Source organism: Schistocerca serialis, chromosome 2 (assembly GCF_023864345.2).
Source record: "Schistocerca serialis cubense isolate TAMUIC-IGC-003099 chromosome 2, iqSchSeri2.2, whole genome shotgun sequence".
NCBI classification, from domain to species: Eukaryota; Metazoa; Arthropoda; class Insecta; order Orthoptera; family Acrididae; genus Schistocerca; species Schistocerca serialis.
In genome coordinates this window covers 670,054,802-670,079,366 of record NC_064639.1, presented here as the reverse complement: position 1 = coordinate 670,079,366, position 24,565 = coordinate 670,054,802, and the positions used below count along the sequence as shown (strand labels likewise).

Here is a 24,565-nt window from a genome sequence, read left to right as displayed (position 1 = left end):
AGTCGAGGGGCACGAAAGGGAAGCAGTGGTGGAGAGGGGAGTGAGACAGAGTTGTAGCCTATCCCCGATGTTATTCAATCTGCATAGTGAGCAAGCAGTATAGGACAAACAAGAAAAATTTGAAGTAAGAATCAATGTCCACGAACAAGAAACAAAAACTTGGAGCTTTGCCGATGACGTTGTAATTCTGTCAGAGGCAGCAAATGATTTGCCAGAGCAGTCGAACGGAATGGGCAGTGTCTTGAAAGGAGGATATAAGATGAACATCAACAAAAGCGAAATAAGGATAATAGAATGTAGTTGAATTAAATCAGGCGATTGTGAGGGAATTGGATTAGGAAACGAGACACTTTAAGTAATGGGTGAGTTTTGGTATTTGGGCAGTAAAATAACAGATGATGGTCGAAGTAGGAAGGATACAAAATATAGACAGGCAATGGCAAGAAAAGCGTTTCTGAAGAATAGAAATTTGTTAACATCGGGTATGGTTCAAATGGCTCTAAGTACTATGGGACTTAACATCAGAAGTCATCAGTCCCCTAGAAGTTAGAACTACTTAAACCTAACTAACCAAAGGACATCACACACATCCATGCCCGAGGCAAGATTCGACCCTGCGACCGTAGCAGCAGCGCGGTTCCGGACTGAAGCACCTAGAACCGCTCGGTCACATGGGCGGTGATTTAAGTGTCAGGAAGTCCTTTCTGAAAGTGTGTGGATTGTAGCTGTGTGTGGAAGTGATACATGGACGATAAACAGTTTAGACAATAAGAGAATAGAAGCTTTCGAAATGCGATGCTACAGAAGAATGCTGAAGCAGGACACGTAACTAATGAAGAGGTACTGAACAGAATTGGCGAGAAGAGAACTTTGTGGTATTGTATTGTATTGTATGTTAACCGGGGACCTAGAAACGACTGAGAGGTTCCGTCCCCGCCCCAGCCGCGGTGGTCCACAACCCCACGACGACTACCGCAGTCCTCTTCACCCCTCCGCCGCCCCACACCGAACCCAGGGTTATTGTGCGGTTCGACCCCCGGTGGAACTCCCCCCCCCCCCCCCCAGGGAACGTCTCATACCAGACGAGTGTAACCCCTATGTTTGCGTGGTAGAGCAATGGTGGTGTACGCGTACGTGGAGAACTTGTTTGCGCAGCAATCGCCGACATAGTGTAACTGAGGTGGAATAAGGGGAACCAGCCTGCATTCGCCGAGGCAGATGGAAAACCACCTAAAAACCGTCCACAGACTGGCCGGTTCACCGGACCTCGACACAAATCCGCCGGGCGGATTCGTGCCGGGGACCAGGCGCTCCTTCCCACCCGGAAAGAACTTTGTGTACAACTTGACTAAAAGAAGGGATCGGTTGATAGGACACATTGTGGGACATCAAGGGATCACCAATTTAATACTGGAAGGAAGCATGGGGGGTGGGGGAGGGGGGAGGGGAATCGTTGAGGAAGACCAGCAGATCAAACACAGTAAGCAGATTCAGAGCAATGTAGGTTGCAGTAGTTACTCGGAGATGAAGAGGCTTGCACAGGATAGAGCAGCATGGAGAGCTGCAACAAACCAGTCTTTGGACTGAAGACAACAACAATAGCCCTTAGTTGGTCTTTGGTGTATGTATTAAAGAGTACAGGGGCGAGAAGGTTTCTTCAACGGCTTCATTTTCCCTAAAAAGCAACAAAGAACCTTCGATTGCGTAATAAAGGACCAGTTATCCCCATGAAGTCCTAATCGTGTATCATGTTGTAGGTCTTCCGGAGCGTGAAGAAAAGAAAAAGACTTGTGGCATCAGGCATGTCGTTTTAGTTTATTGCTAAGTATATTAGCAACACGTTTAGCAAACAGCAATCTATATATACCACTGAATACACCCGCAAAGAATCGGGAATGGGGGTTCATAGTCCCTTGGATGCAGCTGCATAAACAACGTCTGCATAGAGTGGACGGCGCGCACGCAAACTGCTCGCCCTCGCGTGGTCTACTAGACGCACCCCATTTACGTGTCCCGTTTCGTGTGTTCCCGCAGGGGCGGGGACGAGGTGCAGCGATCGCTGGAGCTGCTGGACCGCGTGCTGTCAGAGTTCGACGACCTGGAGAACGGCAACGCGACGGCGGCGGCGGCGGCTGGGGCGGTGGCGGCCGGCCCGCCCAGCAAGACCGCGGCAGCGGCGGCTTCCAGCGTCGGAGGTTCCCCGCAGCCTCCCGAGGGCCTGCCCGGGGGCGGCGCCGCCGATGACGGGGGCGGCGGGGCCGACGCGGACGGCGACGCCGAAGGCGACGGGGGCGGCGCGGCGCGCGTGCCCGAGAGCCCGCTCGGCCACCAGTCGGAGGACGACGGCTACATGAGCATGAACGGCCGCCGCCCCGCCAAGCTCGCGCTCGATCTGCCACTCGCCCCCGCCTCCGCCGCCGCCCCCGCACAGCCGGCCGCCCCCGGCGGTGTGGCGGCCTCGGCGGCACACCCACCGCCGCCTCCCGAGGAGGCTGAGCGCATCATTTCTACGCTGCTACCCAGGTAAGTGACCCCTATTCTTGCTTCATCTCGTTCGGTAATTTCCTTACTCTGTGGGCTTTTGTCTTCTCTGGTGCATACCTGACTGCTATCGTCTACGTCAGCGTTCGTACCAGAAGCACCGGATTACAATTTTTTTTAAAAAGTTGGAATTACAAGTTATTGGAATAGAACAGATAAATACATATTAGGTGCTTATAACACTTATGCCAAATAACAGCAAAAAGTAAGTGAAAGTATAAAAACGGGAGAGATTGGATATTCTAGTTTAGTCCAAAAGTGAACAGCGAGGGAAGTATAGGTAGTGGCGTATCTGGGGTAAAGAGCGCTCAAGGAAAGCCTAAACTTTAAACCTACTTCTCTCCTCCCCGACATTACACACACCGATACTCTCTCCAATCCAAATGTTCATATGTGTGTGAAATCTTATGGGACTTAACTGCTAAGGTCATCAGTCCCTAAGCTTACACACTACTTAATCTAAATTATCCTAAGGACAAACACACACCACCCATGTCCGAGGGAGGACTCGAACCTCCGCCGGGACCAGCCGCACAGCCCGTGACTGCGGCGCCCAAGACCGCTCGGCTAAACCCGCGCGGCTCTCTCCAATACCCTCCTGCCGACATCTAAGGTTGGACAGAAACAAATTGATAAGCTTGTAAGAGTGTTGCAGATTAGGTTGTGCCAACAAATAATTCTTAAGAAAAAAATTCAGTATGTTGCACCGATTGCCAGTTAATTACCATTGAAGTTAGTCGATCACGTAGCTGCACTTGCAAATTCAAGCGACCCGCCCTTCGTTAGGATTCCGAAAACCGAACAGGAGAGCGATGCAAAAATTGGGACGGTAGTAAGGATCGAACCTGAGCCAAAAGCTCATCAGTCTCGTGCACCATCACCTACGCTGTGAGAACAATTGGCACTAATACTGGTGCGGCACTTGATTTTACGTGCGCAACGGCCAGATTCGCTAACTTCGATGCTAATCAACTTATAAACGGTGCAAAGTATCGATTTTTTCGTTGCAATTATTTCTTGGCACAACCTACCCTGCAGCACCTCTACAAGCTTTTCAAACTGTTTTTGACCAGAAGGTATTTGTTGTTCGATGCTCAACGCTACTTCGCCTGTTTTTTCCTTTCTTAAGGTCTACATCGATTTACTGTTAAATAAAAGGTACACATTTCAATAATTATATTTTGTGTGCGACAGTTCGAAACATGGAACAACATCCCGCAAATAATCACATTGCTTGCAACAAAAACAATGTTACTTTTTCATTGTTTCATAGTCGATGAAATCAAGCAAAGCCGTAACAAATAAAACGAAAAGTGGCTCCATCTGATCTGGAATCCATGAACCAAAAGCATGTGTCTTACGGAATTTCCCGTGCGGGGTAGCTGAGCGATCTTGAGACGACTTGTTATGGTCAGCGTGGTCGGAGGTTCGAGTCCTCCCTCGGGCCTGGGTGTGTGTGTTGTCGTTAGTGTAAGTTAGTTTAAGTTAGATTACGTAGTGTGTAAGCCTAGGGACCGATGACCTCACCTGTCTGGTCCCATAAGACCTTACCACAAATTTCCAAAATTTCTTACGGAATTGCTGCTCAACATAGTCCAAACCGACGAATTTACCTAATTTTCTTCTTCTTCTTCTTCTTCTTCTTCTTCTTCCATCTCCTATTCGCCATTTCTCTTCTTTTCTTTTGCTTCCGACGATTCTTCACCCCACCGGCCATACCACAGCTACGCTGCTGAGTGTGTGTAAGATGCGTATCTATTGAAAAATAAAGCAGAGGTCGTCAAGAAAAGAGACAGTTGATTGCTGCAAGTCCACCTTCTGCCTAGCAATGACAACGAGATATACAGCATTATAGTTTTAACGCTGGCACCTAGAACGAGTTTTTAGTCTTATTTTATATTAATTGTGCTGTAATTTAATTGCAGCTTGCGTTGTTCTACGCACTTAAGGGAACGCCTAATAGCAACAATTCAGCGATTTGGTGCATAGTAGCTCAGGGACGCTTCCCTGTGTCTAGAACGGTCCTCACCCTACGAGGCCTGATAAATGTCAGTACGTATGTATGAAAGTAATTTAGATCAATACACTTTTTTCAGTAGACCTCTTGGGTGATGGTCCGCAAGAATGTAGAACGTGTCATAAAGCAATAATGTGTGCAACATTTACGAAGAAAAGAGCTATGCTAATGTTTGTTCTACAGATACTAAGCGAAATGGCCCAAGCGGATGTGGAATAATTTTTAAAAAATGTGGAAGATATTTCATTAGAGAAGTAATAAGTGGGGCCCGGATTTTAATTAAAGAAACGAGCCAACAGCTACTGAATCAACAATGTTTTATTGCATACGCGACCGGTTTCAGAACAGTTAAAATTCCATCATTTGTTGTAAAAAATTATATCAGTCTGAGGTCATCCTCACCCAGTTGTTGTCATGGAACAAAAGTTCCGTGTGAGAAGAGTACAAAGAGGACATACAGTTCCATAAAATCCGTTCCCCTGTGCCATCCGACCGGAAACACTAACAGGAAAATGATATAATAGTTTTGATTATTACGTAGTTCTCCTGTCAGTGTGCCCGGTCAGGTGGCATAGGAGAAAAATTTTTATGGAGTTTTATGTCACCTTTTTATTGTTCTGAAGCAGAATTTTTGTTTCATGGCAGCAGTGGGGCCCGCATCTCGTGGTCGTGCGGTAGCGTTCTCGCTTCCCACGCCCGGGTTCCCGGGTTCGATTCCCGGCGGGGTCAGGGATTTTCTCTGCCTCGTGATGGCTGGGTGTTGTGTGCTGTCCTTAGGTTAGTTAGGTTTAAGTAGTTCTAAGTTCTAGGGGACTGATGACCGTAGATGTTAAGTCCCATAGTGCTCAGAGCCATAGCATAGCAGCAGTGGGGCGAGGAAGCCCTCAGATGGTTAAGTAATATTGTTTCTTACATCGGAGTAAACAACTTTAAACTATTTCGTAAATAGTCACGTATGCAATAAAAGGTTGTTGATTCGGTAACTGTTGGCCGTTTTCTTCATTTTACAAAATGGACATGTACAGTTGCAACTGCCCCACAAGAAAAGCTCTTTGCCGTTTATTCGTGACAATGTCACCTGAAACACTGTCATGTGCGCACATATTCTTGTGTCCTTAAAGATACGACAAATATATACATTTTTGAAAGAAGTTGGCCGAAATATGACCTATTATGATAAAATTTGGCCGAAATATGAGCTAGTACAAAAAAAGGTGTAATTATGACTTAAGATTCACAATAAAAATACTTTTCTCTCCCCCTACAATATCTGGATTCGTGCATGAACTAAATTTATCCTAAGTCCAGTCAGGAAAATACGACTTGCCATTAAAATTCGGGCCCTAGCAATGACAAACATGGCACGAAATTTAAATGTATGTACGCTTTGGTGATTAGGGTAATTCTTAGGCTTTGTAGCCGGTATTATTGCTGTTGTTGTTGTTTTTGTTGTTGTTATCACACAGATGGAAAAAATTAGTACACCCTTTTAGAGGTTTCCAATTCACTCAGGATTTACTGTTGCAACAGTGGATATGGAGAACATGAAATGATAACAAATGGTTCAAATGGCTCTGAGCACTATGGGACTTAACATCTGAGGTCATCAGTCCCCTAGACTTAGAACTACTTAAACCTAACTAACCTAAGGACATTACACACATCGATGCCCGAGGCAGGATTCGAACCTGCGACCGTAGCAGCAGCGCGGTTCCAGACTGAAGCGCCTAGAATCGCTCGGCCACAACGGACGGCTGAAATGATAACATTTACAGAGCAATATCAGAAGCGATTGTGAGGTACCAGGTATCGACCCGTGCTGAAACACTCCTGTTAATTCTGGTGTAGCCTCCACTGGCGCCAATGGACGCGCTGACACTGGCATCCAGTCGATCGTACAGAAGGCGAATACTATCCTGCGATACGTTAGGCCACGCCTGCTCGATCTGTTCACGTAGTTCTTTGAGTTGTTGGTTGACGAGTCGTTGGTTGGTTAGTTGTTTTGGGGAAGGAGACCAGACAGCGAGGTCATCGGTCTCATCGGGTTAGACAAGGACGGGGAAGGAAGTCGGCCGTGCCCTTTGAAAGGAACCATCCCGGCATTTGCCTGAAGCGATTTAGGAAAATCACGGAAAACCTAAATCAGGATGGCCGGACGCGGGATTGAACCGTCGTCCTCCCGAATGCGAGTCCAATGTCTAACCACTGCGCCACCTCGCTCGGTTGTTGACGAGTCGTCCCATCTTATACCACGTGTGCTAGATTGGAGACAAGTTGCTTCACATCTTGCAGAGAACATTGACTTTCACGAACAGTGTGGGTAGCAGTATCCTGTTGGAGCAACACATCACCTCCCCGTTGCAAGAACAACAAAAGAACGAGTCTAAGAACATTCTGCAACGTAGCGTGCGATGGTTAGCGTCCCCTTCAGAAACACCAAACTTGAACGAGAGTGAGCGGGGCTTGTGGTGGTGCCAGCATGTCTCGAACGAATGCACTACGAGACAGCGCTCACCAGGTCTATGTCGTACGCGCAAACGACCATCTTTAGCGGGCAGGCAGAACCTGCTCTCGTCCCACGACGTGTCATACTATCCTAGAAGTGATCCTCTGACGGCACAGTCGAGCCGTACACGTCGATGCTGTGGCGTGAGTGGAAGACGAGCTTAGAGATGTGCGAACCTGTAGTCCCACTCGTAATAACCGGTTCGCAACATTTCGTAATGACACGTCTGGGCTCAGAAGCCCTCTTATCTGTGCTGTGGTAGCTGCACGATTTCTCACTTCTGCCCTTGCAATAGGACGATCCTGCAGGTCGACTGTGCTGCGTAGCTGTAGAGAACCTCATCTACAGGTCTGACAGTGATCAAGTGACCACTGATACCTAAATAGTTGTACAACTGATGCAGCACGTCCAACTTGTACGGCAGATCTCAAAAGGACCACCCCACCATTCGGAGGGCCAAAATTTGACCCCTTTCAAACTCGCTCAGTTGGCTGTAAGAAGCACGCGGGCGTCTCCATGGCATAGTCGCTGTTTGTTTCACACGTTTGCACCAAACTGCGCCTTCTGATTGTGAGTATACCCTATTAAAGGGCAGACACATAGCCGGCCGCTGTCGCCGTGCGGTTCTAGAAGCTTCGGTCCGGAACTGCGCTGCTGCTATGGTCACAGGTTCGAATCCCGCTTTGGGCATGGATGTGTGTGATGTCCTTAGGTTAGTTAGGTTTAAGTAGTTCTAAGTTCTAGGGGTCTGATGACCTCAGATGTTAAGTCCCATAGTGCTTAGAACCATTTTTTTTTGCAGACACATATAGCGCCTTGTGTTGTGCCACTACACTATCTGTTGGTGGACGACGTTGAAACCATTATGAGTACATCTAGTATATTCCAGGCGCCATATGCCGTCATCAGATCAAACTCGACGTTGTCTTTCCAGGTGTACTAGTTTTTTCCGGCAGTGTATTATTATTATTATTATTATTATTATTATTATTATGCAGTAAATATGTGTAGAAGTCAGAATTTGCATAACGGTCACGTCATTTAATGTTGTCAATTAGTTATACATCATTTGATTCTACTAAGAAATTCGTCAGTGGGATAGAAGGAGTCGACCACCAATGAATCTTTTAGGCTACAATGAAAGTGAATTTTATTAGTAGGTAAGCTTTTTACGGCTGCTGCCAAGTTACTGAAAATGTGTATTCCTATATAATGGACACCTCTCTGAAAGAAAGTAAGTGACTTTAAATTTTTATGCAGATTGTTCTTACAATGAAGCGCCAAAGAAGGTGGTACAAGCATGCGTACTCAAATACAGAGATATGTAAAAAGGCAGAATACGGCGCTAAGGTCGGAAATGCCTTTATAAGACAACAAGTGTCTGGCGCAGTTGTTAGATCTGTTACTGCTGCTACAATGGCAAGTAATCAACATTTAAGTGAGTTTCAAAAAATTGGTTCAGGTGGCTCTGAGCACTATGGGACTTATATCTATGGTCATCAGTCCCCTAGAACTCAGAAGTACTTAAATTTAAATAACCTAAGGACATCACACAATACCCAGTCATCACGAGGCAGAGAAAAATCCCTAACGCCGCCGGGAATCGAACCCGGGCGCGGGAAGCGAGAATGCTACCGCACGACCACGAGCTGCGGACACGTTAAGTGAGTTTCACCGTGGTGTTACAGTCGGCGCACGAGCGATGGGACAGAGCATCTCCGAGATAGCGATGAAGTGGGGATTTCCAGTACGACCATTTCAGGAATGTACCGTTAATACCAGAAATCCTGTAAAACATCAAATCTCGGACATCGCTGCGGCCGGAAGAAGATCTTGCAAGAACGGCAGCAGCGACGACTGAAGAGAATCGTTCAACTTGACAGAAGTGCAGCCCTTCCGCAAATCGCTGCAGATTTCAATGTTGAGCCGCCAACAAGTGTTAGCGTGCGAACCATTCAACGAAACGTCACTGATATTGGCTTCCGGAGCCGAAGGCCCACTCGTGTATCCTTGATGACTGCACGACACAAAGCTTTACGCCTCGCCTGGGCCCGTCAACACTGACATTGGACTGTTGATGACTGGAAACATGTTGCATGTTGCCTGGTTGGACGATTCTCGTTTCATATTGTATCGAGCGGATGGACGTGTACGGATGTAAATACAACCCCTTGAAGTCATGGACCCTGCATGTCAGCAGCAGACTGTTCAAGGTGGTGGAGGCTTTGTTACGGTGTGGGGCGTGTGCAGTTGGAGTTATATAGGACTCTTGATACGTCTAGATACGTCTCTGACAGGTAATACGTAAGTAAGCATCCATTCATGTCCATTGTCATTCCGACGGACTTGGGCAATCCAATCAAGACAATGCGACACTTCACACGTCCAGAATTGCTACAGAGTGACTTCCGCTGGTCACCAAACTCCCAAGACATGAACATTACTGAGCATATCTGGGATGCCTTGCAACGAGCTGTTCAGAAGAGATCTCCATCCCCTCTTACTCTTACGGATTTATGGACAGCCCTGCGGGATTCGTGGTGTCAGTTCCCTTCAGCACTGCTTTAGACATTAGTCGAGCCCATGCGACGTCGTGTTGCGGCACTTCCGTGTGCTCCCGGGGGCCTTACACGATGTTAGCCAGGTGTACCAGTTTCTTTGGCTCTACAATGTAATCCTAACATGGATTACATGAATTGAGATGTTGGTTTGAAAAACAGATAAACTGTTTACATCAAATTTTATTACAGAATCAAGGAAAACGTTTCTGAAGAAGAGAAATTTGTTAACATCGAGTATAGATTTAAGTGTCAGGAAGTCGTTTCTGAAAGTATTTGTATGGAGTGTAGCCATGTATGGAAGAGAAACGTGAACAATAAATAGTTTAGACAAAAAGAGAATAGAAGCTTTCGAAATGTGGTGCTACAGAAGAATGCTGAAGATTAGATGGGTAGAGGACATAACTAATGAGGAGGTACTGAACAGAATTGGAGAGAAGAGAAATTTGTGGCACAACTTGACTAGGAGAAGGGATCGGTTGGTGGGGCATATTCTGAGGCGTCAAGGGATCACCAATTTAGTATTGGAGGGCAGCGTGGAGGGTAAAAATCGTAGAGGGAGACCAAGAGATGAATACACGAAGCAGATTCAGAAGGATGTAAGTTGCAGTAGGTACTTGGAGATGAAGAAGCTTGCACAGGTTAGAGTAGGATGGAGAGCTGCATCAAACCAGTCTCAGGACTCAAGACCACAACAACAAATATATTGAGAAGCGTAGTTAGTATGAAGCAGTTGCATGAACAGGCTTTTTTGCAGAACCTTGTTGAGTTCACAACAAAAAACTTCGTGTTACACACTTTTGTAATATGAAAAATGTAGCTTGTGTTGATGATTTACTCCGTCAGCCAATTTCCCCCCCCCCCCCCCCCCCTCCTTAGGCGCAGGAGTGTCTGATGTGTAGGTATTAACAAACGTAACAAACGTACAAGTAGCTATTACCTGTTACAGATTGTCGCCGGGCAGCTGCGCAGCACTGGGCCGGCGGCCGGTGCGGCCGTTCCTGCTGTCGGGCTGCGGCGGCAGCCAGGAGGCGCTGAGCGGCGCCGCCAACGGCTGCAGGGTCACCACCGCCACACAGACCACGCTGGTGAGCGACTCCTCAGCTTATCTCCAAATAACAAAACGTTTCTAGTTGTATACCGAGCTAGAATGGGAGCCTCTTTAGCCTTTGGAACCCTATCCTGTCTCTTTACAAAATATGTGCAGCTCACCCACGAAAGAAGTAACCCACAAAAGCCTTGTTCCACCGATGCTTGAGTACACCTACTCAGCCTGGGATCCGTATCAGGTAAGGCTCACGGAACAAGTGTAGAAGATCTGAGGAGTAGGTGGGTCTTCCAAATGTGAAAACGTGTCGGAGATGCTCTTTCTACTCTACTGGCAAACATCTACGTATACATGTGTATTCCGCCGCAACGAAAAACGCCTTTGTTTTATGACCACCGCAAATCCTGTGTAATTTCCGTGACACTCTGTCACCTATTTCGCGATAATACAAAACGTTCTGCCTTCCTCTGAACTTTCTCGATGTACTCCGTCAGTCCTGTCTGGTAAGGACCCCACACCGCGCAGCAGCATTCTAAAAGAGGACAGACAAGCGTAGTGTTGGCAGTCACCTTAGTAGATCTATTACATTTTCTGAGTGTCCTGCCAATAAAACGCAATATTTGGTTAGCCTTCCCCACAAAATTTTCTGTGTATTCCTTCCAATTTAAGTTGTTCGTAATTGTAATACCTAGGTATTTAGTCGAATTTACGGCTTTCAGATTAGACTGATTTATCGTGTAACCGAAGTTTAACGAGATCCTTTTAGCACTCACGTGGATGACCTCACACTTTTCGTTATTTAGGGTCAACTGCCACTTTTCGCACCATTCACATATTTTTTCTAAATCGCTTTGCAGTTTGTTTTGATTTTCTGATGACTTTATTAGCCGATAAACGACAGCGCTATCTGCAAACAATCGAAGACGGCTGCGCGGATTGTCTCCCAAATCGTTTATATAGATAAGGAAGCAGCAAAGGGCTTATAACACTACCTTGGGGAACGCCAGAAATCACTTGTTTTACTCGACAACTTTCCGTCAGTAACTACAAACTGTGACCTCTCTGACAGGAAATCACGAATCCAGTCACATAACTGAGACGATATTCCATAAGCACGGAATTTCACTACAAGCCGCTTGTGTGGTACAGTGTCAAAAGCCATCCGTAAATCCAGGAATACGGAATCCATTTGAAATACCTCGTCAATAGCACCCAACACTTCGTGCGAGTAAAGAGCTAGTTGTGTTTCACAAGAACGATGTTTTCCAAATCCGTGTTGACTGTGTGTCAATACAGTTCTCTTCGAGGTAAGGCATAATGTTCCAATACAATATACGTTCCAAAATCCTGCTGCATATCGACGTTAATGATATGGGTCTGTGATTTAGTGTATTACTCCTACTACCTTTCATGAATATTGGTGTGACCCGTGCAACTTTCCAGTCTTTGGGTACGGATCTATCGTCGAGCAAACGGTTGTATGTGATTTTTAAGTAAGGAGCTATTGTATCAGCATACACTGAAAGGAACCTAATTGGTATACAATCTGGACGGGAAGACTTGCTTTTGTTAAGTGATTTAAGTTGCTTCACTTCTACGAGGATATCTCTTCCTACGTTACTCATGTTTGCGGCTGTTCTTGATTCGAATTCTGGAATATTTACTTCGCCTTCTTTCGTGAAGGAATTTCGGAAGGCTGTGTTTAGTAACTCTGCTGTGGCAGCGCTGTCGTCGAAAGTGTTACCGTTGCTGTCACGGAGAGACGACATCCACATCAATACTCCGCAAGTCACCTGACCGTGTGTGGCGGATAGTAGTTCTCTTACCAATTACTGGTCCCCTCTTCCTTGCTCCACTGGCGAATGGCGCGTGGAAACCATTGTTGGTAAGTGTCTTTATTACGTCTAATTTCTCAAATTTTCTCGTCGTGATCATTTCGCGAGATGTATGTGGGAGGAAGTAACACGTTGCCCGACCCCTCCCGGAAATCAGTCTGTCAAAATTTCGATAGTAAACCTCTCCCGTGATGCACACCGCCTCTCTTGTAGCATCTGCAGCTGGAGTTTGTTGAGCATCTCTGTAACGGTCTTGCGTCGACTATACGATCCCGTGACGAAACGCGTCGCTCTTCGTTGGATCTTCTCTATCTCTTCTATCAGTCCTACCTGGTAAGGATCCCAGATTGATGAACAGTGCACAAGAATAGGTCGAACAAGCGCCATATAAACCACTTCCTTCCTGGATGAGTTAAATTTCCTTAATACTCTCCCTATGAATTTCACTCTGACGTCTGCTTTTCTCACCATTTAAGGCCGCACTGGATATTTACTCCTTGGTGTTTTACAGTATACAGGGTGTAAATTTTAAGTTGACAAACCAGAATAACTCGAAAAATAAGCTTCACACAAGAAATGTGTAGAATCCAAAGTTGATTATTTTCGAGGGGGACATCTGCTGGTGCTAAAATTAGCCCGCCACCCCAGCCCTCTGTCGGTGGGGTGGGAGGCAACTTTAAAATTTCAAATGGGAACCCCCATTTTTTATTGCAGAATCAGATTCTACACAAAAAACTACGTACATTTTGTCTTAAACTTTTGTTTTGGTTCTTGGTAGTTGACGCTGGAATTCAAGAAAATCCATGTTCCCATTTTTGCTTGTAAAATGGTTACGGATAAATAAAAAATACTTATTTACTTCGTAAATTTTGATTCGCTAAAACTAAAACTCTCCCTCTCTCCCCATAGGGTGGGATTTGAGAGAGAGGAATTAAGAGTTTTACAAACGTTGACCCAAATATTAATTTTTTCCGCAGATTCGGATAAGTCAACATTTGTAAAACTCTGATTCCTCTCCGTCAAATGCCACCCTATGGGGAGAGAGGGAGAGTTTTAGTTTTAGCGAATCAAAATTTACGAAGTAATAAGTACTTTTTATTTATCCGTAACCATTTTTTACGCAAAAATGAGAACATGGATTTTCTTGAATTACAGCGCCAACTACCAAGAATCAAAACGAATGTTTAAGACAAAACGTATGTAGTTTTTTTTTATGTAGAATCTGACACTGCAATAAAAAATGGGGGTTCCCATTTGAAATTTTAGCACCAGCAGATGTCCCCCTCGAAAATAATCAACTTAGGATTCTACACATTTTTTCTTGTGGAACTTATTTTTCGAGTTATTCTGGTTTGTCAGCTTAAAAATTACACCCTGTATACTGTTTCTAGCAATTTGTCATCAGCAGCGTAGCTGTTCAAATGGTTCAAATGGCTCTGAGCACTATGGGACTTAACATCTATGGTCATCAGTCCCCTAGAATTTAGAACTACTTAAACCCAACTAACCTAAGGACAGCACACAACACCCAGCCATCACGAGGCAGAGAAAATCCCTGACCCCGCCGGGAATCGAACCCGGGAACCTGGGCGTGGGAAGCGAGAACGCTACCGCACGACCAGCGTAGCTGTACAATAGTGGATTTCTTTTCCTATGTATTTGCAATATGTAACATTTGTTTACGTTTGTGGACTTTGAGTCCATGCACCATTCGTTAACACTGCGTAGGTCATTTGTAAATCGAGACTGTTTCTGGCGTTGCTATTTTCTTATAGACAACTTTCGACGGTTTCTAATTGATCATTTACATACACCGTAAACAGTAACGATCCTATAGTACTTCCTTGGAGTATTCCGGAAAGTACTTTTACATTTGTCTATTTTGTTTCTTTAAGGGCCATTTGTTGTATCTGTAAGTAAGTCCTGAAACCAGTCGCTAATCTCTTCCGATATCGGTAGAAGTTGCGCATCACTTGGTTTATTGTCAAAAATCTGAGAGTGTACGTTCGCAATAGAAACAGCGAAGTTTTTATTTGTACTTTTCATTCTCTATACGGAATGATCTGTTTAATTTATGACACTGATGAGTCCGGGTCTTTCCAGCCAAACAAAAGGCGAGCTCGTACTGGGACAGAGGGAGTCCGAAATGAGAAAAACCACTTTCAGATTCGGTGAGACGGAACTATTTCTACTTATTTCTAGGACCATATGTTCGACACAACAAATCATGACCCTAGACTAGACAGTTTCAACGCTGCCCAATAGGGCACAAGCCTCCCGCACGTGGACAAAGGTAGTATTTGCTACCCGCCAAGTAGTCCCTGGCCACGCCGGCCTTGTCAGTACAATCACATAATTACCGCCCAGCTGGCTGACTACACGCACGTCAGCTGTCTGCCCACGAAACAGCTTGCCCTAGACCAGGGGCGGCCAAGAATTCAGCTCATCCGTACGCTGGCACGAGTGCCATAGTGCTCAGCCTGGAGGCACAGTTCCCCCACCACCACGGCAAGCTGTCTAAGAATGAAAAGTTGGAAACTACGAACGCAACACATTTAAATGGTAATGCAGTCGCATTGCACAGGGCTTGATTTTGTGTTTCCGATGTCTCAACAACACAGATCAGAAACAAAACAAATTTTCAGTATAATTTATTTTTGGCGTGCACAAGACATACACGGTGTGTTCTAGTTCGTTGAGGCTGTGGCTACGAAAGAAAGACATGTAGTATGTTCACAAGATCACTGTTTTATTCAAAATAGTCTCCCCCTGAATCAAAACACAGCTGAAATCATTTGAAGCAGTCACTGTAGTCCTTTTTTTTGGAGTTCCATTTAGTACTGCAGTATAATTTTCTTGAATCCCCTTAATTGCGTCATAACGCTATTCTTTCCCCGCAAACTTCAGTTTGGAGAACAACTAGAAGTCCGGCAAATACGATGGGTGATCAAGGACTGTGATCCATTCGCTGACCAAAAGTCCGTGTCCACTCTTCGCTTTGTAACCTAAAACGTCATCATGGAGGTTCGTCATGGAGGAGCAACCGGCAACCTCCGTCTCAGTCAGGTCGAATTCGACGACTGCTTGCCCACAAACGCTGGAAGACTCAAAAAACGTGACGTTGCCTCGCTGATCCACTGTCATTTTCTGACGACCGTCAGACATGTACTGTCACATTCGCTGCCAGGATGCCTGCAATCGCTTTGACCTTCTACTCAGCTGTGTTTGAAACTTCAAGGAATGTAACGCCGCATCTCGTCACGAAATAGCATTGCAATTTTAATTTCACTCAGGTAGTCCTAACGGAACTGGGACACGCCGTGGAATATAATTTTTAATTAGTACAAATCGTCAGCATGCAGACAGAAGCGCATAATTTCACAGATTTTCACACTCAGATTGTCACGTAATAGTGGGTTATTTAGTTCCATAATCTAAAACAAGATCTTTCACACACATTACGTTGACGGAAGCATTGTGGCACGTTTGCAACCTCAGTATGGAGATGTGTAAACTATGTGACGAGAACAATCTACGCGTCCTGGACAATTTTATCGTAAAAGGATTTGTCTGTAAAACAGGAAACACATTGCAGATCACTGAGTTAATCTGCACATGCACAGGGGCTTTCACCTGAAACGGTAAACGGTCTCAAGAACAGCTCGAAAACCGGTGTAAGATTGGCAGTGTCCTCAAAGCGTTTCGAAAATAATGCTTGTAATGATTTCTGTTGTTCGAAGTCCATGTTAAGCAGCAGTATAACTAATTGCAGAAGTCTGTCCGAATGTCGGAGGAAGGCCACGGCAAAGCACCTCGAATTGGTTCATGTTTAGGAAAATTTTGTGGCCTTCAAACGAAGCTATAGATTGATGACAGCTATTTCAGTTAAGTGAATTTTCAGGTAAAGGTGTCTTGAACGATGAAATTCCCCTGCATCTACAGAAAACGGAGTAAGTTCCAAAGTTGCTATGTCTAGCATACAAAGACCAAGAAATTTAGCTTTCATAGCTTGTTTTCACGTGTAAGCAAAACCACCTAATGTAAGTCTGGAAGTTTGTGTCTGCTGAAACTTCTTTATTTAAATGTGTGAATCTGTACTTAAATTGCTTAATGACTGAGAAGATGAAACTTCTACATTATTTGATTCTGAAACAGCTGAGTAAAACTGAACGTACTGAGCCTACTTTCTCTTTACTTCTTGTTATCACGTCAATACTGACCCAGAATATTCTAGCGCAACGCAATCTGACTGCTCAAAAAAAAATTACAACTAGACTTCAAATAATTAATTCAAAAGAATGGCCCTGACTAAAAAGAAATCTTAACAATAACCTAGACATTTCATCAAGCACTTAGCTCACAAAAATCTTCATTATGCGAACTACTGCAATACAGCGAGCGTCAATACTGCCAGCTAAATAAAGGATTCTAACTACTAAAGCCATTAACTACTAATAGGCATGTGGTTAACAAAGGAAAGATTTTGATGCAAACCAAATTATGGGTTTTTTACCTTAATGATGTTCAAACACGAATATAAATCGTCATTGACATCCAGTACTAAGATATATAATCATGAATAACATTCAATCTCCAAGTCGAACATGTACTGTACATATCGTTAGCCTACGCTAACATTTCAGACCTCTAACCTCCATCAATGCTAACGTGTCACATCTAACATCCATCACTGCTGGCTGTTCACCACCAACTGCCCAACAGTACCTGTGATTACCTTCCAACAACGAGTCCGACCAGCCACTGAGTCTCTTACAAAGAAAGCGCATTCAGAGATCCAACGCAAAGCGCTACACAGCGCTGCCAACACAGAAGCAGCCCACGTACACTGTCTTTACGTGCAATTTCAAGAAGTTTCGAAAGTGACCGAATTCGTGTCTACTCAAGTGACTAGTGTGATGGTTCAGTTACGCAATGAATGTAAATATTATACTTAGCTTCAGATAAATCCATCTCATTCTCTTGAAGCTTAGCGTTGATCTCATAGTCAAATATATCTGCAAGACACGCAAAGTTAAGTCTCTGTATATCGATTGCTTCAAAAAGGCTTGGCCCAATCGACGAAAGAACTCGCCTAGTGTGTTAGAAAATTCGTAGAAACGACAGAAAAACTTTCCTCCTCATAACCCCGTCATTTTTTGTCTGGGAGAAACCGCTGTAAATCTTCAGCATTTTCTTGGGACTCTATGCAGAAAAAGTTGGTTGGTCATAGAATGAATTTTTATTTTCTTAACAGCGTTAAGGACACAGCCGAGAGAACCCAAGTAATCTCTCTCTGAAATTTTTAGCAGTCCACAGTTCGATTAGTATAACGTCAGCTACAGTTTTCATCCGTGCCATGCTTACCAGTGCCAATGTAGTGTGCACTTCGGTTCCCTCCAAGTTTTTTCACTCCGTCCAATTTCTGGATGATATACACTCCGCCTCAGTTCCGTATCTGATTATCTCTTGTACCGTATAACAGCTCATTACAGTTCCCATATCTCCTCTAACAGCTAGACATCTGCACATGCGGTCAGCTTGAGTCCTAATTGTCTCACCCATCCTCACAACACGTCTCTCAACACGTCTCACCTTCCCTTCATCTTCAAGCACCCCATACCTTTTCTCAGCGTAATTTCAGCTGTTTTTCCCTCACATACGGTACGCCCACACTTTACAGTGGCAGTTTTAGTTGGGAGGGGCAGTTTTGATCTGTGGTTGCTTAAGATACAGCAAAGGTCGGGCCTGAATTACTACGCTTAAGACACTGGCAGCCTCAACAAACAACTGCGCTATAGCCTTTAGCGAAAACCTTGTGTATTCAGCTTTGCTTTGAGTCGTGCGTTGCATGTTGTTTGTTTTTCTTATTTTTAAATAAGTGAAGATACTAATCTTGGTCGAGATTCACAACACCAGAAGGGATCGACGATCCGTATGAGAATTATGTCACTTCTGTTTTGGCAGGAGCAAGAAACGCAGATGTAGGCTGACATCCCTGCGAGAGGGAGATGAAGCTTGTTCGTTCGCCTCTCCCCTCTGGTCGTCCAAGTATTCGTCTGTTTACACAGCGGCCGACTGCCGCGATGAAATGTCAGCACTCTGCCATATTTAATTTCATGTAAACAAACAGTGTGAGTGATGGCTTGTGACTGTGTGAATTTCTGCGCAGTGGAGGAGGAACGGTACCTTAAAACCATAAAAAGACGACTGCAGGCAAGGAGAACCAAAATAACACACACACACACACACACACACACACACACACACACACACACACACACACACACACGAGCGCACGCACGCACACGTATCTCATACCATACCAATGTAAACAGCTGCACTTGAAAATGAGAATAAATTCAATAAATTCTTAGAATTTCACTATTTAAATCATTAACTGCAGCTGCAATGTTACAAAGTGTAACGACTGAACGCTACTTCTAGAGACAACTAAAATACTCGTATTATCAATTTCGTGTGTACATATTATTTTCAATTCTAGCTGAACTTGTAACAGTCACTAATAAGTGACGTTGCAACTGAAGAATTTGCTACCTTGAAGACTAGCAAGGTAAAACTCTTTTTTTCACTTACAGCAAAAGGTGATTTCGCAAAATTTTGAATGTCAGTCTGGAAAACTGAAAATTCCAGAGAAATGTTGTAATATAGCAATGTCGTAACCCCGTTTAAGCTAAGTGGCATCGAAATATCATTTTAATCAACAATATTGCTTTCATTTATGATATATTATTGTACCAAAATGTAGAAAGTTAAATTGGCGTATTTTTTATGTTAGTAATTAAAAGAACAATTATCAAATCGAACACGGGACACCAGCATCCGCCACCCCTCACCTAAGCACCCCCTTTTCATTCCAAGCAACTGTAACGCCAAGGTTGTGAACCAGTGGTTTAAACCACCTCGAAATTAGTGCTCCGTCCGATTAAATATCATTTTTTCATTACTATACTAAACGTGATGTCAAAAATCACATAAAATCATGTTTTCCTGGTCAGAATGCCAGTAGAAACCATCAGAAATCACAATTAACATAACCTGTTTTTAATTTAAAGTTCACTGTAAATAATCTTCAACAGGAATTACTTTTCATCCCAACACTTCTTTCTTTTCAGTTTTAACTGAAAAAATTTCGCCCTACAACCTCTGGTGACCCTCTATACGCGTGATCTTTCTGCTCTTAATAACAGTTTTATTTTTTCTGCTAATTATTACGGAACCACCTTAACTCGTCAAAGATGACTACAGCTTTTAAAATACCTTTGGCATTTCAACATTTTTAGGCATATACGTCAGCATAAAATGAGGACAGATGAATGTTTCCCTACGTTTTTTTACGAACTAAGGGAAAATTCACGATGTCTAGGAATTACTATAGAGGACATTTGAAAAGGGAAAGTTTGAATGCCAGTTGGGGTGTAACGGGAGATTCAAAATCTAAAGATACCTCTTCATGTAATCAGGAGCAATAAATTAATTACGTGTTGACATCATATTCTTTGTTTATAAAATGTGGGTGAGTCGCTCTGGCTGCGCGTTTGATGAACAAATGTTTCATGTCGTCGTCCTGGAGGGATTTGCAGCTCGTGATTCGCTACCTTTACTGCCATTTGTGATAGCTACTGAAATGCTTCCATCTAAACAGACTGCTTATGTATTGAGCGTCACCTTCGAAGGGGTATTATTATTCAAACACCGTACTGCCGCTGTTAATGGCGTACCTTGTGCAAACCTTGCGCGATTCAGTTCACCAACTCTGCTGTAAACCACCCAAGTTCCCGAGTCGCCTTGTAAACTCGTTAAATTTTTCAGCCAAATTAGCGGCGTAAGAGACATGCTTTCGGAAATTATGCATGCAGTTTAAAGATTCATATGATGCGCCGTAACAAGCTATCCAAAGTTGTCTTCCGCGCGGATGAATGCTGTTGCGGCTGGTTGTCGAATACGTACTTCAGGTCGACCTCACAAAGTTCCCGCCGCGGCTGCTTCATCACTGCTCGCAGTTCCGGCAACCGGCGCCAGGTGGAAGCAGTAGCAAGGACGGAGCCAGCGCGCTTTCTCGGTCTTGCCGTGAACTAAACACTCAATTGAAGCGGGAAGCAGTGCCGGCTTTTAATTTTCACGCGAGTGTTATTGACTTTATGGAATTATAATTCATTTCACCTTGCACTTCTCTAATATTGTATTTTAGTGAAACAAAACAGCATATTGGTGTCCAACGGTCTGCAATACAGATGACGAGCTAATAGTGGTATAGAGGATTAAGTTCGATCAGGGACATGCTGACATCTAGTACTACTGAGGCTGACAAGAAGATCACACGACAAGCAGAATTGTGTAATTTTTTATATTTGTGGGTGAAGTTCAGAAATCAAATTTCTGTCACACGAAGCAGAACAATACAACTCTCGAAAATTCTCGAGAAAATCAACTTTGAAATTTTCCAACCGTCTTTAACACCTTGAAGTAATGTCGATTTTTCGACACGCATTGTGGTTCTGCGGTAGATTGCTAGCTTGCTTGCTAAGTGGACGCCATGGTTTCGAACTAATCTACATAGATACTTCGCGAGTCACCGTACGGTGCGTGGTGGAGGTTACCCCATATCACTACTAGCCGTTTCCTTTCTTGTTCCAAACGCAAACAGAGCGAGGGAAAAACGTCTATCTGTATGCCACCGCATGAGCCCTAATGTCTCGTATCGTCGTTGACCGTAAGCGGAATGCATGTTGGTGACAATAGAATCATTCTGCAGTCGGCTTCAAATGCTGGTTCCCTAAATTTTCTCTATAGTGTTCCTCGAAAAGAACGTCACCTTCCCTCGAGGGATTTCCATCTGAGTTCACGAAACACCTCCGTAACACTTTCATGTTGTTCGAACCAACAGATAATAAATCTAGCAGCCTGTCTCTGAATTGCTTCCACGTCTTCCTGCAATCCGTCCTGGTTCGAATACCAAACACTGTAGCAGTACTCAAGAGGAGGTCGCACTATCAGTCTCCTTTACAGACGAACCATACATTCCTAAAACTTGTCCATTATAATTATCCGGGCTGTTATGCCGTGGTCGGTTGATGAATTCTGAATCGACACAGAATTCATCAACCGACCACGACATAACAGCCCGGATAATTATAATGGACATGATATTTCCGGCCGTGAAAGTCTACATTTTAGTATCATTCCTAAAACTCTCCCAATAAACCAAACTCGACCATTCACCTTCTCTACCACAATCCTCATACGCGCTCTCCGTTTCACATCGTTTCCCAACGATACGCCCAGATATTTAAACGATTATTTAAACAATATGACTGCGTCAAGCATGGCACTACTAATGCTACATCCGAACATTACGGGTTTTTTCGCCACTTATCCGAATTAACTCATATTTTTCTACATTTAGGACCAGCTGCCATTCATCACAGCAACTAGAAATTTTGACTAAGTCATCTTCTATCAGCCTCTAGTTACTCTTCCTGTACACCACAGCAACATCAGCAAAAACCGTTGATTGCCCATCCCCCCCCCCCCCCCCAACCACCCTGTCCACCACACCATTTGTGTATATAGAAAAAATAATAGCGGTCCTATAACACTTCCCTGGGGCGCTCATGGCGATACCCTTGTCTCTGACGAATAGTCTCCATCGAGGACAACATAATAGGTTCCATTATTTAAGAAGTTTTCGAGCCACTCACATATATGGGAACCTATTCCGTATGCTCGTGCCTTCATTAACAGTTGATCAGTGTAAATTTTTAAACAGATGTGCTTGTTCTGCGATCGTTTCCAAGACGAGTAAAATACACATATATGGAAAATATCATTTGTATTTTTTTTTAATTTAAAGAATCTTTGTCAACAATCTTTTATAAAAGATCGGCAATTAAGAATGAATATTTGTAATGAAAACTAGTTTTTTGTGCGTGATATGTGATTAGAAATAATAAGATGTGCATCTTTCATAAAAATAACACTTAGATGTGTGTTAATCAGAGTATAGTTGATGGTTTTTATACTTAAATGACGTATGTGTTCGAACTGAACGGGAAAAATAGAAAAAGAACCATTAAACTGAAACGCGAACCAGGCATCTAGCGATTGCCAGTGTCGACGTTTCACGGAAATGCTCGTAGAACAGGCATTTTTGTTTAAAAATTTGCATCGGCCAGGAAACAAACTGAGGACACTCATTCGACAGGCAATTATTCTACCGCACAGCTGCACTGCCTGTCGAGAAATCTGCCTTACTTTACTATGTTAAAGACGCTTGAAAAACTTCAGAGTTGATTTCCTCGAGAATTTTTGAGATGTCCATGGATCTGTTTTGTGTGATCGAAATTTTTAGTTCCGAACTTCACGTATCACAAATATAAAAAATTACTAAAATTCGATTAAGTTATGGTATCGTTGTGAATAAGATTACCAGGGAATTACGTTGCTCCCAATCCCGAGTATGAGCTTGTAAAATTTGTAACTTTTCATAGTACATAAGTAATGGTTCCACTCTTGTAATTGTGGGTTGCAGTGTTAGAGAATGCAGTTAGTCGTTTATATGTTCAAGCTGTTAGAGCTTCATCTAGTGGCACAACTTGTAGAATGAAAGTAGGTAGAAAAAATATCTGGAGAGACTGCAGCGACGAAGGGTTATGGCAAGGATGGACGATAGCACCTACATTATTTAAAATTTACTTGAATGCTGTCTTAAAGTTATGGAAACGTTCCTGTCATGGCATGCATGAGTGCGTAAATGACGACAAGCTATTCACTTTATATTTTGCAGAGAATGTGGGTGATAAGAATTAGGCTACATGGTTAGAAAGTTACACAGAGAATATCGGAAATAGGATTTAACCTGTAATTCAGAGAAAACGGGTTATTTGGTTATAGGAGGAGTAGGTCGAGATATGACGCTATATTCTGAGATACTAAAGTCTGTGGACTCTTATATATTTAGCAGGCATTACTAGCAAAGATGGATCCTGCAAAAACGAAATTAAGAATCGCATTGGCGAAGATAGATAAGCAACCAAATATGTAAAACATCTGTTAGATCAGAAACGAAAATTAGGATATTTAAAATTATTGCAGAACGTGCAGAAACATGGGAAATGAGTGGGAGCATGAAGCAGGGCACCATTGCAGTGGACACAATTGAAGCAGATCGAGTGAGACAGTATGGGCTTCTCTCCCGTTTGGGCGAGGACGAATGGCCTCTTCTAGTGAAGAAGAGGACGCCCGAAAACAATGTGAGAAGAGTGAGTCAGAAGAGTTAGGTCAGTGAGTAATATACAGGTGGGACATTGCAAAGACAGGAGACTTTGGAAGCTAGGGTGCGAGAAACAGCTAGAGTGTTGTACTAAATTGCAAAAACGTTACAATGTGTATGTGGTGTACTGGGCGGTGAGATGCAAATTGTCTGCGTGTGGATGAACTTGTAAATAAGCATATGTATCAGTACAAGAAAATTGTGAATTGTGCCGTGTACAAGGGTGCTACGGTTTTTGGTGATGTCGTCTGCATGCTAGGAGAATATATTAATTTTTTGTAGTATTTGATTTTGTTATGAAACCAATTGGTTCTTCTCTTTCAATTTAATTTTAAAATTTAGAAATAATTCTAGCTAATTTGTGTCATTCTAATACGATTAGAGGACAATGAGATGAGAAATGAGACACACGGGAGTTTCTATGGTGAAGACTCGAACTCATTGAATGTTTTTGAAGGGAGCATGTCAGATAAACAATCCAAATGAGATGATTCCTCCAGTGATGCAGTGAAACATTCGTCCTAAAATAACGCGGCATAACTAATCTATTTCGATGCTGCTGCTCGGGCGGCTGCTCGACGACTGACGCTGTCTTTCCAGATTCATTTCTTATATAACTGCCAGTTATCAAACCACAACTTCCGAGCTGCGGTGCAGTGGCAGCGAAAGCGAAAGGGCGCTGACCGGAAGTTTTGATTTTAGTGCTCCGGCCGTCTTGTTAAAACTAGAGCCGGCCTCGAGAGCCAGATAGGCAACCTGCTACAACAATG

The 24,565-nt window shown here is 43.7% G+C and overlaps 1 protein-coding gene across 1 annotated transcript in view; it reads left to right on the top strand.

Moving 5' to 3' along the window:
- The window catches only part of LOC126456318 (uncharacterized), a 1,428,646-nt gene that overhangs the window by 807,989 nt on the left and 596,092 nt on the right, over positions 1–24,565 (top strand). Inside the window, exons 5-8 of the mRNA XM_050092069.1 lie at positions 2,035–2,523; positions 10,572–10,710; positions 20,479–20,593; positions 23,618–23,784. Of these exons, the coding sequence (XP_049948026.1) occupies positions 2,035–2,523; positions 10,572–10,710; positions 20,479–20,593; positions 23,618–23,784 (910 nt within the window). The remainder of the gene's footprint in view (positions 1–2,034; positions 2,524–10,571; positions 10,711–20,478; positions 20,594–23,617; positions 23,785–24,565) is intronic.